At 31.1% G+C, this 12,038-nt stretch overlaps 1 protein-coding gene across 3 annotated transcripts; it reads left to right on the plus strand.

Annotated features, from left to right (window-relative positions):
* Positions 1-253: 253 nt before the first annotated feature.
* On the plus strand, positions 254-11,227 carry papi (tudor and KH domain containing protein papi). 3 transcript variants are annotated; one of them, XM_018446488.1, is made up of 10 exons: positions 254-319; positions 444-567; positions 680-1,097; positions 1,209-1,544; positions 1,810-1,971; positions 2,130-2,287; positions 4,195-4,415; positions 4,487-4,667; positions 6,751-6,969; positions 10,244-11,227. In XM_018446488.1, the coding sequence occupies exons 2-9, from the start codon at positions 448-450 to the stop codon at positions 6,895-6,897; spliced, it is 1,743 nt and encodes a 580-aa protein (XP_018301990.1). In that variant the 5' UTR covers positions 254-319; positions 444-447; the 3' UTR covers positions 6,898-6,969; positions 10,244-11,227. The 3 variants fall into 3 exon arrangements, with proteins under 3 accessions (XP_018301990.1, XP_018301988.1, XP_018301989.1); XM_018446486.1 differs by lacking the exon at positions 10,244-11,227 and adding an exon at positions 8,968-9,324; XM_018446487.1 differs by lacking the exon at positions 10,244-11,227 and adding an exon at positions 8,968-9,324 and having other exon boundaries at positions 275-319; positions 402-567.
* Positions 11,228-12,038: the final 811 nt, after the last annotated feature.

Below are 12,038 nucleotides of genomic sequence, written 5' to 3' on the forward strand. Positions count from 1 at the left end.
TGGGCGCGTTCAAGTTGACAAAGCGGCTAGCCTGCTCGCCAAACAAATGAACATAATTGATTGTTACTTATAGATCCAACCAATCATATTCAATCGCTCGGTAAGCATGCCTAGCCGCTTTGCCATCTTGAACTCACCCATTCTTTGATTAGTTAATTCGTAAAATTCTTTGTTTTGATTGGTCGCTCAAGCGCTTCGAAGCATTTGTAGCGTCGAGTGGACTGCAGCCATAGTAGTATTACATATATGGAAGATTCAAATTTCTGCGCAGATGCTCGACGCTTGCATGTAATGGCACCTTAATATATTAGGTAAATGGGTAAGTGTAAACAAATATAAGTTATATAAATTAATGATAAATTAATAATTATAAAAATGTTTTCAATGATTTTCTATTGTAGTTGCAAAGTTATGCAATATATTTTCTTGGCTTAAATTTATAGAAAAATGAGATTGTTATCATTATCAACTATGAACAGGCAATCGGTGTTACCGATTTTACTCGGTATATCCTTAACAACTTTTGGATTATCAATGGCAGTTTTGCTGTACACTATGATTGAAAAAGTAAGGTTTGCTTTCTTGACATAAAATTTCTTTATGCTGTGTTGTCTATTACTAACCTATCTGTGAAATTCAATGAAATTTGTTTTGAAAATACAAGCTTATTATATTGTAGGATGATGATGATAGAAAGAAATATGGTCGGACAACATCCAAACGCAAAGAAATTTGCATGGAATTTAAAATTCCTGAGAAGTATGTATCTGCTGTTATTGGTAAAGGTGGTGCTGTAATAAGAAATATAGAAGAGTTAACCAACACGCTCATTAAGATGGAAAAAGCAAATTTATATTGTCCAGATCGTATCTGTTATATTTGGTCCGATAACACAGAAAACATTTATTCAGCACAGAGTATGATACAATCTATAATAAACAATCTACCTGTCATTGAGACCTTTGAATTGTTTGTCCCTTTTGAAGTTTCTAGAAGAATTTTTAGACAAAATTGGAATGATATTGGATTTGCGCAAGAAATTCAGAAAACTCATGGTACAAAAATTATACTTGAGAGTGATCCTCATAAAACTGAAAGTACGTTCCCAACATTGATATTGAATTTGTAATATTGTCATGTTATTACAATAATATTGTTATGTTATTACAAAATTACAATAATGTCGTGTTATTACTAAATTTTTATAGCTGGACTCAAAAGAAGGATAATACTAAAGGGAACTGCTGATCAAATAGCGGCAGCCATTATTCAAATAGAAGACAAAGTTCAAGATAAAATTGAAGCTGAAGTTCAACTAAGAATGCAAGTTGCGACTGCAAGAATATCTATATCTGAACTATCCCGTGTTAACACTGATATTAAAAATACAACAGAGGATCATTCTGATATTGAAACTTGTAGATTATTAGTGCCACATGAAGCTTGTGGAAGGATTATAGGAAGAAATGGGTACACAGTGCAAGAAATGGAAAGATTGTCTGGTGCAAAAATCATGCTTGAAAATGTTGCTAATAGATTTGAAAGTACATATTATTTTTTAACATTTCTTTCATGATTTGTCTGAATTGATAAGATTATATTTTATTTATATTTTATTATTAACTGTATTATGATGTACAATTAATTCATAATATAAATGAAATTCAGATGGATAAGCTTGATTATCAAGTATCAAGATTTGTTTTAATGGCTTTGCAAATCGGATACATTTATTTTTGAATTAATCTCTGTATTCTGTTGGAGTCTGTAATAACAATTAATGCAATAATTGTGACATTTTTTTTATAGATGATCAAAGAAATGTAACAATAATTGGAACTAGTAAACAAATAGAACTAGCCACTAAGCAGATAAAAGATAAAATTAAAGAGGCAGTTGAATCTCGTAATGAATGGAATTATGAATCTACAATGACCATGAAAAGAATATCTGATTCTCCATGTAACAATGGTATTAGTACATTTAATAATGTTTTAAAAACTGCATTAGAACAAGATATTTGTGAAACATTTGATTTCATAAATTTTATAAATTTATGTTCCATTAAAATATCCATTAATATATAGATTTTTATATATTGTACTACAATTAAATTTTGATTTTAATAGATGGTTTAATGGAAGTATATGTATCTGCAATGGAAACGCCAAGTTTGTTTTGGATTCAAGTAGTTGGTTCTACAAATATCCATTTACAACACTTAGTACATAATATGACGAAGTATTACAATAAAAAGGAAAATTGCCAACTTCATATCTTGAAAAAAGTAAACAGAAACGTAACTCATTTAACTTTATTGCTATAACGAGATATTTAAAAACAAGATAAATATAAACAAGAAATGAGAATTGTACACAATATAATTATACAATATTATAGAACTGTTTTTTATTCCTGCAATCTCTGAATTGGTGTACACAGTACAATAAGTTGAATTGAAACAAACATAGAGTATAGGAATAAAAAAACAGACTTCATATTTTTATAAATGATATAGGTGAATCAACTGATATGTAAATATAAATATGCAAAAATAGCAAATTCGTTCAAAGCAGATTTTGATAACTAATTTTCTATATGATATCTATGAATATATTAATAATTTAATTGTATGCACGTATGCATGCACATGCACACAATATCATTTACTGGAAACGCTTGTGATTTTTTGGTATCTCAAAAAGTTAAGTTTAAAAAAGTTTGAAAAATTTTGAAAAAATTTATGTGAATCAAGAACATTAGAAATAAAAACTTTTCCACTTTTTTGTAAACTCTTTAATTTTGAAATTAAAACATTTAAAAAGATTAGTTTTTACATAAGAAATTCAGTTTAGGATTGCGTTTCATGGTCAATCAATCGGCGCACAATTTATATGAAAAATGCATAAAAAAATTGAGCAGAAACATTAGACATTAACAATAAGATCCACTTTGATCGAATTTGACTCTTCTATAATAATAATAATAATAACAACAATAACAACAATAATAATACAATATACATATTAAACAGGGCTTTAGGAGTAGGCGACAGAAATATAATTTGCGTTTCGTGATTAGTGTTGTAATACAATTATATAAACCTGACCGTTTCAGTTCACATTTGAGCCATCCTCAGCAGAAATTCCTTAATACAATTTCTTTGATAATCAGGCTAATGTGGATCTCCATCAATCTGCATATGTGTCATTATTTACCGCAGAATTATCTTATGATTTATGTCGTGTGCGTTATATTTTTTGCAATAGATATTGCTGCGAAGTCCTCCTCAATATTCATAAATGTCCAATTCAGTTGCATGGTTTTGTGGTGTTGGAAAAATCTTAATCGAAAATTTTTATTATATAGCAACCAATCAGAAGAATAATTGAAATTAAATATCATATAGATTATCTCATTCACCTCACAGCAGTATCAATCGCAACAATATTGTCATGTTTATATAATAAATTTAAGTAGGTAAGATATTTAGTTCAATGGTCATATTATTAAAATCATAATAATTAAAATTCGATGTGTGTCATGTCCATTAAACGTACAATCATATATTGAAATGGTAATCGCGAGCCGGTAATGAAGAAAGATCATTTTAGTCAAATTAAAAAACAACTACATGTTATTTATATTTTGTTGAGTATGTACTCATGAGTTTTCCATATCCGTTTTCCTTTTTAATCTGTTTGATTGGCGATTTATATCTAACATCTCCGATATCTATTGCAAGAAATACAACGCACACGATATAAATCATAAGATAATTCTGTGATGGACAATAACGACACATGCGGATTGATGGAGATCTACATTAGCCTAACTGATTATCAAAGAACTTGTATTAAGGAAATTCTGCTAGAGATGGCTCAAATGTAAGCTGAAACGTTTAGGTTTATATAATTATATTAATCAAAAAAGCGCAAATTATATTTCCGGCGCCGACTTTTAAAGCCCTGCTTAATGTATATTGTATTATTATTATTATTATATAAATTATATTAATTTTAAGGAGTCCATAAATATTGTTTATACATTTTCAATCTAATTCTTTAGTTTTGACTCTTCTCATTTATTTGTACTATTCACATATCGATCATAATAATACTAGTTTAATTATATCTGTAACTTATTGTTGGTACTAATTAATTATATCTGTAACCGTTTGTATGTTGGTTCTAGATAACAATAGGCCAAATGGTAGCAGCAAAATTTAAATATGACAACAAGTGGTATCGTGCAGAAGTAATATCCATTGTGAACTCTTCTGCATATAAAATCTTCTTTGTGGATTATGGAGATTTGGAAATCGTCCCTGTAGATGATATATTAGAACTTCGTACAGATATGTTAAGCTTACGCCTGCAGGCTGTGGAGTGTTCATTGGCAAACGTAAAGCCACGGTAAATTAACATCTCGCTAATCAATAGATTTTACAGGTGTCAATTATTCTTCAACGAAACATTATTTTCAGAGAAAGCGAATGGAGCTCCAAAGCTAATGACAAGTTCGCCGAACTTACTCATTTAGCGAAATGGAAACCGCTCATTGCTCAAGTTAAAGGCTATAAAGAACGTCCGATCGGTTATGGAGGATCTCGCCGTGAAAATTCATTGATTCCTTGTATCAATCTGTATGACAAAGATAACGATAAGGTGAGACGAAAGGGATAAGATTTTTACATTTCATAAATCTTGAACTCTAGGTTCTCAATGTCTTTGCTGTATATAATGGCTGTGTTCCAAAATTGTTTGCTAGCGCTGGCAGCACTGTTAACACCGTTCCAAAAATCATCGTAGCACGCTGTGGCAGTGCTGCGAGAGAGTAAAGACGTCACTAATTTTGTCGTCATTTCCTGCTGCGGCTGAAGAGGTGAGGCAGTTACAGCACAAAGATGGCGGAAAAGATGGAGTTAATTTTAATTGATGCCGAGAGTAATACTGAATTTAAAATAAATATTTCGGTAGAAGATGCTGAAAAAGCAAAAAGTAGTGAATAGATTTATAATTTTTTTGTAGTCAGCTTTTTGTGGTCACATTTATTTATTCATACTTCGAATAATTATATATAATTTCGGCTAATTCTGAATCCGAATCACTAGACTCTTCATCACTAAAATCGAATGCTAATTTTATAATGGTTTCAAATAAAAATTTTTTCTGTATGGTTCTCTCCATACTTCTAGGTTATTTGTTTCTTTTCGCTGAAGTCGCTATACGTTAACAGCACTCAAAATATCGTTCCAAAATGAAAGCTGCGTTTGCATGAAAAGCATGCTTACTAAAATTGGAACGCTATTGGTAGCATGCACTTGTGACGACATACACGCAGCACTGGCAATCAATTTTGGAACACAGCCTATATAAACAAAATATTTTTGGTTTTGTGAGGTGTTTAGATTTTTGCAAAATATTACATTATAAATGTGCGACTTTATTCAGACTTTATAATAATCTTATATTATGACGGCTTTGAGGTTAATGGCTTTAAAATTAATAATAAAAAATCGACTAACAGGTGGACCTCCTTAAGTGCCTTTGGGGATTTAATAGCTATTTTTCTTAATTTAATTTACAGATATTTAATGCTAACTATTCAATCATTATAACAATTATTTATTATTTCCATTATACTTTCCTGAAGATATTCAATAAATAATATATTTATCTTAATGATAATTGTTATAATTAAGATAACACATTAACCTCAAAACCGTCATAATATAAGAACACCAAATTTTGACGCGTTCTGCGCATATTTGGTATGGCATTGGAACAAGTCGCCTTCCATATTGGAAAATCATAGCAAAGAAAACAAAGAAACTGACGTATCACTTATAATATGTTTTTGTAAAAAAATGGTGGAATGCAACGTTAAGGGGTGTAAAAATTGCAGTGAAAATGCGAAAGTAAAAAAATAAAGTTTTTTTCGTTTCCAAAAGATAGTGACATTGCGGCAAAGTGGATGAAAGCTTTTGTGGCAAGAAGATTAACCTCAAAAGTAGTAGATATATAAATTAAATATTATTAATATTTAAAAATTTAAGGGATTTATAATAATTATTATTAAATTATTATTAATAATAATTAATAATAAAAAGTCACAATAGGAGTGCTCGACAAAATAAAGTCATTAATTGTCATTCCTTATTTAAATTATACCACATTTTGAGTATGTCAGAAAAAACGCTGATTGGCTGATATATTAATATGGCCGGTCACTTGTTCCATCATCCTCATTAGTTAATCATCTTCTTGTGCAACAGCACACCTCTTCTTTATTACACCATGCGTCTAACCGAGTTCGCTATAAGAAAAAAAGTCTTAGAGATCTGCTCGTTATTACTTCGTTTTGAAGAAAATCGCCAAAAGAGACAAAACGTAATTTTTGGAATATTATTGTTTTCAAAGCGGAATATTATTGTTTTTCGTATACTTCAGCGCGATAATGCGGATAAACTAATTCCTGTCGGCAATTTTCATGATCATATATTCGTAATCAGCGCACCAAAATACAGTTGCATACCAATCGACAAGAAAATCGGAGCTTTCGGGTTTTCGGAAGTCCACCTCGATTTTCTCCAAAACAAAGCAAAAACGAGCACATTTCTAAAGGACTTTTTTCCTCATTGTTAGTTTATGAATCCTCTACATGTTCTCGAAATTTGTCTATTTAAATTCGGGACACCGTGTATACCTATTTGTTTACAAATTTTATGAATTCTTTTTATTGTCACAGAACATTAATATTGGAGACAGTTTGATACAATTAGGAATGGCTCAAATCGAGGAAGATATCCGTTCGGCAGTAAATTTGGCGTTGTCTCGTGATAAATGCGATCTTCCATTTATACCATTCTTACCTGATTCTTTATATCTTGATTGAATGCAGTTCAATTGTGATGAATCCAATGTCAGTCTGAAGAAATAATTGAATTATAACGCCACATTAAAAGAGGTAATAAGGTTTCTTTCTTCATATTAAATATTAGAAGTTTTCTACAGAGTGTTCCGCGAGACTTCTCTCATCACTCGCAGGAAGATAGATGGGATCGAGATGAACACAAAAGTCCCATACCATTAACGATTTTCGCAATAATAATCGCGATATTAATATTTGTAACTGTACTAATGAAAGACAATACGTCGAAAGAAACGCTCCGGCCGTTAGACGTAAATAGCCAGGTAAATAATTTTATTGCGAAAAATATTACCTCGTTCAGGAATCGAACTATGGCAATTTGATTTGTGATATTACTGCTTTAGTTCTGTTAGGATTGCGTTTCAAAACTGAAAATTAAATTCGGCTCGCAGTTTACAGGATTAGAGATTTGTATTATAATATATAAATACACTCTCAGAATTATTTAATTATTTATTAAAAATTCAGCTTGACCTTCATTTCCGATTTATTGTAAAATAACATTATCATTAATATTAATCATAAAACTTTATTTTACGTTAGAGAATTGAGATGAAATTAATTATAAAAATATTAATAATTATCATATTTTCCTTGGTGAAAAAATTTTCGTAATATTTTTAAGAATTTGTCATATTATGAAGGTTGCTGGAAAAATATCTTAAACTTTTTCAGATTTTATAAGTTTTTCCTTGTGTGTCTATTGCTCGAATCATCAGCATCTCTGTGAGAAATCTCGTTTTTTTTGTTATTAAATCGGACAATTTAATAATAATACTAGTTACTACTGGAAGCGCGCTGTTGCTCAGCGCTCGGTATCGCCGCTCACACATCTCGCCACACCGCGCCGAACAACGGCGCGCGCGCGCTTCTCTTCTTGTCTGTCCAATGCGCTGCCGGCAGTCAATACTTGATAAATTGAGCCTGGCTATACCTCGAGCGGCCGGAGCGTTTCTCTCGGCGTGCTTTCATTAGTATAAATATAAAAATTAATATCTCAATTATTATTGCGAATATCTCTAAACGGTATGAGACTTTTGTGTTCATCTCGATTCTATCTATCTTCCTGTGAGTGATGGGAGAAATTTTGCGGGACACCCTGTATAATGAGCCATTACCTAAGCTTTAAATTATAAGCCGTAAGAAATCGATCATCAATGACAGTCAAATATGAGAAGCCGATTATGATTGATTAATTTTTTACGGCTTAAGATTACTTAAAGCTTAGATAATGGCCTGTTGTAGAAAATCTATTAAAAAATTATATCGAAAAAGATCAATTTTTTATCGAAATAAACCTTGAATTTGGGTGTTTTTTTTCATAATTTCAAGGGTATTGAATTTAGATATAATGTTAAAAATCCGTAAAACTCCGGGGAAATGCCTTGAATTCAAGGATGTCAGCAATCTGCGTACATGACATTGCTAGAATATCTCAATAAGTCTCAGTATTTTCTCAAAAAAGTTTGCTGTCTGCATCCTTACTGAAAAACTACTGAAACTTATTGAGATATTCCAGCAACGTTAGGTAGGTCTTAATAAATCGTTTATTACTGATTATCTTTGAATTAAAGGTATTTCCCTAGAATTTTACTAATTTTTAATATCACATATCTGAATTCAACATGCTCGAAACTATAAAAAAAAAAAAATACTTGAATTCAGGATTTATTTCGATCGGCAAAAAATTAACCTTTTTCAACACCTTTCTTCCTACGTTAGGAACAAAAACAATAAATTTTAACATAAAATATGTAATGTTAAATATTAGATAAATCTGTAGTATATATGGATAGGCAAATGCATTTTTTTTATACATACCTGTGCATGTATGTATGTGTATGATGTATGTATGGTTGTGTGTGTGTGTGTGTGTGTGTGCGTGCGTGCGTGTGTGTGTGCACGCGCGTGTGTGTGTAACATTTACAAGAAAGGCTACTAGATATCTTTCTTTGATTTTAATAAAACTTGATAAGTTATTAGAGGAAATAGAAATTTAATATGTATTTTTATAAACAATTAAATATGTTAAAGGATGAAATCAGCCCTCAAAAATCGGTTTATACCATTGTACAAAGAAACATGTTCTGAGAAAGATATTGATAAATAAGTGCCACAATTGGACTGTGCAAAAGATCACGATCTTTGAATGCTCGCCCATATTACCAGGTACTCTCAAAGATGCATGCGAGCAGCAGAAGCCTAACGGACAACGCGTCATGGAATCTGAAAAAAATTATGCTATTGTACTTTGTTCAAAACTTAAACGAAAATCAAAATATTCGTCAAAATATTGATAGATTTCATTCCTTGATTTCATTCCTTAAACATGTTTGACTACTGATAAAAAAATTTATATCGAATATTTTTACCCCTTCTACAAATCTACTATTCCTAACAAGTTTTACTAAAATGGGAAAGAGATATCTGAGAAATTGAATCCTTTCCTTGTGAGTTACAAAATAACATTTATTTTTTTATCACAAGAAATTATGTATATTCTTAAGAAATCATATTTACTAACATATACTTCATTTAACATTTAACATCTAAAAAATAACAGTTGATAATTTGTAATGCTTATGTAATTAAGATTAAATTCAGGAGTATGTTTCTCATGCTAGCAGTGTTTTTAAGGAACAATGCATTGCTAAAAACTTTCGGAGCCTTTATACACACAGCTGTTGACTTTACAATTTTTTTATTCATCAAATATAAAAAGATAATTTTGTAAGAAGATATTTAAAAAATTATACACCGTTGTCATATTATAATAATGTTGATAAATAATGAAAATCTTTGATATTTTTATACTGCTATATTTTTAACTTATCCGTTTTAATGTCCCAACCTACATATTTTTCCTATACCATTTAATGAAATGTTTCAAACAAAAGGTGCACAATTGATTATGTGAAAGAGAACGAATAATGGTAAAATTAATTTTAGAAAAGATTCAATTTTTTAAAACAGCCTTCCAACTCGCACACCACGTGCACGAAATTTCGTGTACATGAGTTGAAAGGCTCTATTTTGAAACATATAATTAAAAAGAAATAAGGGTTGCGAGCCAAAGCTAGATGAAATAAGTTATTCTCAAGGTTAACAATAAACGGTAAAACCTAACGATCACGCAACAGTCAACAATAATAATAAATTTATAACGCCATGGTATTCTAACAATAATGAATTTAAAAGTGTTACAATGAAGTTTTATCAACAATGATTTATTTACATTATATACATTATTTACATTGTGTTATTTACATTATATACATTGTGTGTTATTTACATTATTTCTTTACATTAGGGGACACTTCTTTGATGACCTTGACATATGTTATAGAAGTGAGGGTACTGATCAACTTTTTCTTGAATTAATTGGCGGTTTCATTTAGTTTTCGAGATATATATTTACAGAAAACTCAGGTAAATCTTTACATTAGAAGACATCTCTTCGATGACCTTAACCTTGATATATATTGTCATGACTCTCTAAGAAATTAAACATTAAACTTAAAACGTTTTTCACTAGGTCGCACTGACAAGTAAACCTATGGAAGTGACACTCGCCTTTTATTTTAATGAAACTTTGCATATTTGTAGAACTATGAAAAATATTTGACACGTATTTTTTTTTTATCGGCAAAGGTTCGCTCTGAATGAAAACTATCCCTTAAAGGTAAAGGATAGATTTAATACATTAGGTGAAATAAGTTAAAAATTTTAAAAAGTAAAGAGGGTTAGCGGGTTTTTGGGGTCGCTGAAACTAACTCTTATGTCAAAAGTATGAAATTCAAAATGGCCAACTCAATATGGCTTATTTCACCTAATATATTAAATCTACCCCTTACCTTTAAGGGATAGTTTTCACCCTTCAGAGCGAACCTTTGCCGATAAAAAAAATATGTGTCAAATATTTTTCATAATTCTATAAATATGCAGTTTCATTAAAATCGGTGAGTGACATTTCCGTGGGTTTACCTGTGAGTGCGCATCAAAAACTCGTTCAGTGGCAGCAGCACTGCACGAGGTTGCCAAAAGTGCGAGTTTCTTGTACTCCCAGCTAAACACATGTGTCGACCTCAGTGCAGTTTTATAGTATACATTTGCCATTATATTTGATGACATAAAATATTGTGTAATTTACATTTTCATAATATGGAAGGATTTATGGAGGAGGATGCATACATGTCTACTATTTTGTAAGCTGTTATTCTGGAAACGCGAAAATGACTTTTGAACTGTAACAATAACATAATTACTTGTAGTACTAATATTATTATACAATATATCCTGGTAAAAAATTGTTCATGTATGATTATTTGTACTTACCTCCTTATCCGTAAGGTTATGCATGTACTACCTCAACAAAATTTTTGATCTTCGGAATTTTCCGTAGATTATCTTTTAGGAATAATTCCTCTTCATCTGTTAGATGATGAAGAAAGCAAATCTAGCAATTCAAATACTAATCGTGCATCCCGCGTAGCTGTATTGCACTGATCTGGCACCGTCTCTCGCAGCTCGTGCCGAATTCTTGCACTAACTTGCAAAAAACAATGTGCACCGTTTCCGTGCGCATTAAAACGTCCAGTGAAACGCATTACCTGCGGCGAGTGCGCACTCAGTGCGCATCAGTTCTCCCAGTGAAAAGCGCTATCAGAATCTAAGTGACCTTCAAAAGGTTTTAGGTGGCGGGTTCATTCAACACTGTTCATTCAAAAGTTATTATCAAATAAAGTTTAAAAAAATGTTTAATTTTTGGTATATACTGACGGACATATGACTTTCCACGCGAAGCGAGGTCCACTCTTCTTCTACTAGTCGGTGGATTTCCGATTCCTACGTAGGAATCAAAGTACCATGCTTTCATCAAAGATCACTGGGCTGTAAAGGCCAAACAGTCCAGTGCATATCTTCTTCATACTTCTCTAGGACCTCCATTTATTGTTACGTACAGGAGAGCAGTGCATATCATTAGAGCTCATTTATCAAATGAATATCAAAGTGAGATTGCTAATTTTTCTTGAGCATAAAAAAAGAATTTCAGGACGTTCCAAAAATAATTCCACGATCGTAATTTGCCATAATATGTTTAAAGG

This window comes from Mycetomoellerius zeteki, unplaced genomic scaffold, assembly GCF_001594055.1.
Source record: "Mycetomoellerius zeteki isolate Tzet28-1 unplaced genomic scaffold, Tzet1.0 scaffold182, whole genome shotgun sequence".
NCBI lineage: Eukaryota > Metazoa > Arthropoda > Insecta > Hymenoptera > Formicidae > Mycetomoellerius > Mycetomoellerius zeteki.

Coding starts and splice junctions, on each gene's coding strand:
- papi (XM_018446488.1), top strand. CDS start 448: ATGAGATTGTTATCATTATCAACTATGAACAGGCAATCGGTGTTACCG. Junction 4,416..4,486: donor TTGGCAAACGTAAAGCCACG/GTAAATTAACAT, acceptor CATTATTTTCAG/AGAAAGCGAATGGAGCTCCA. Junction 4,668..6,750: donor ATGACAAAGATAACGATAAG/GTGAGACGAAAG, acceptor TTATTGTCACAG/AACATTAATATTGGAGACAG.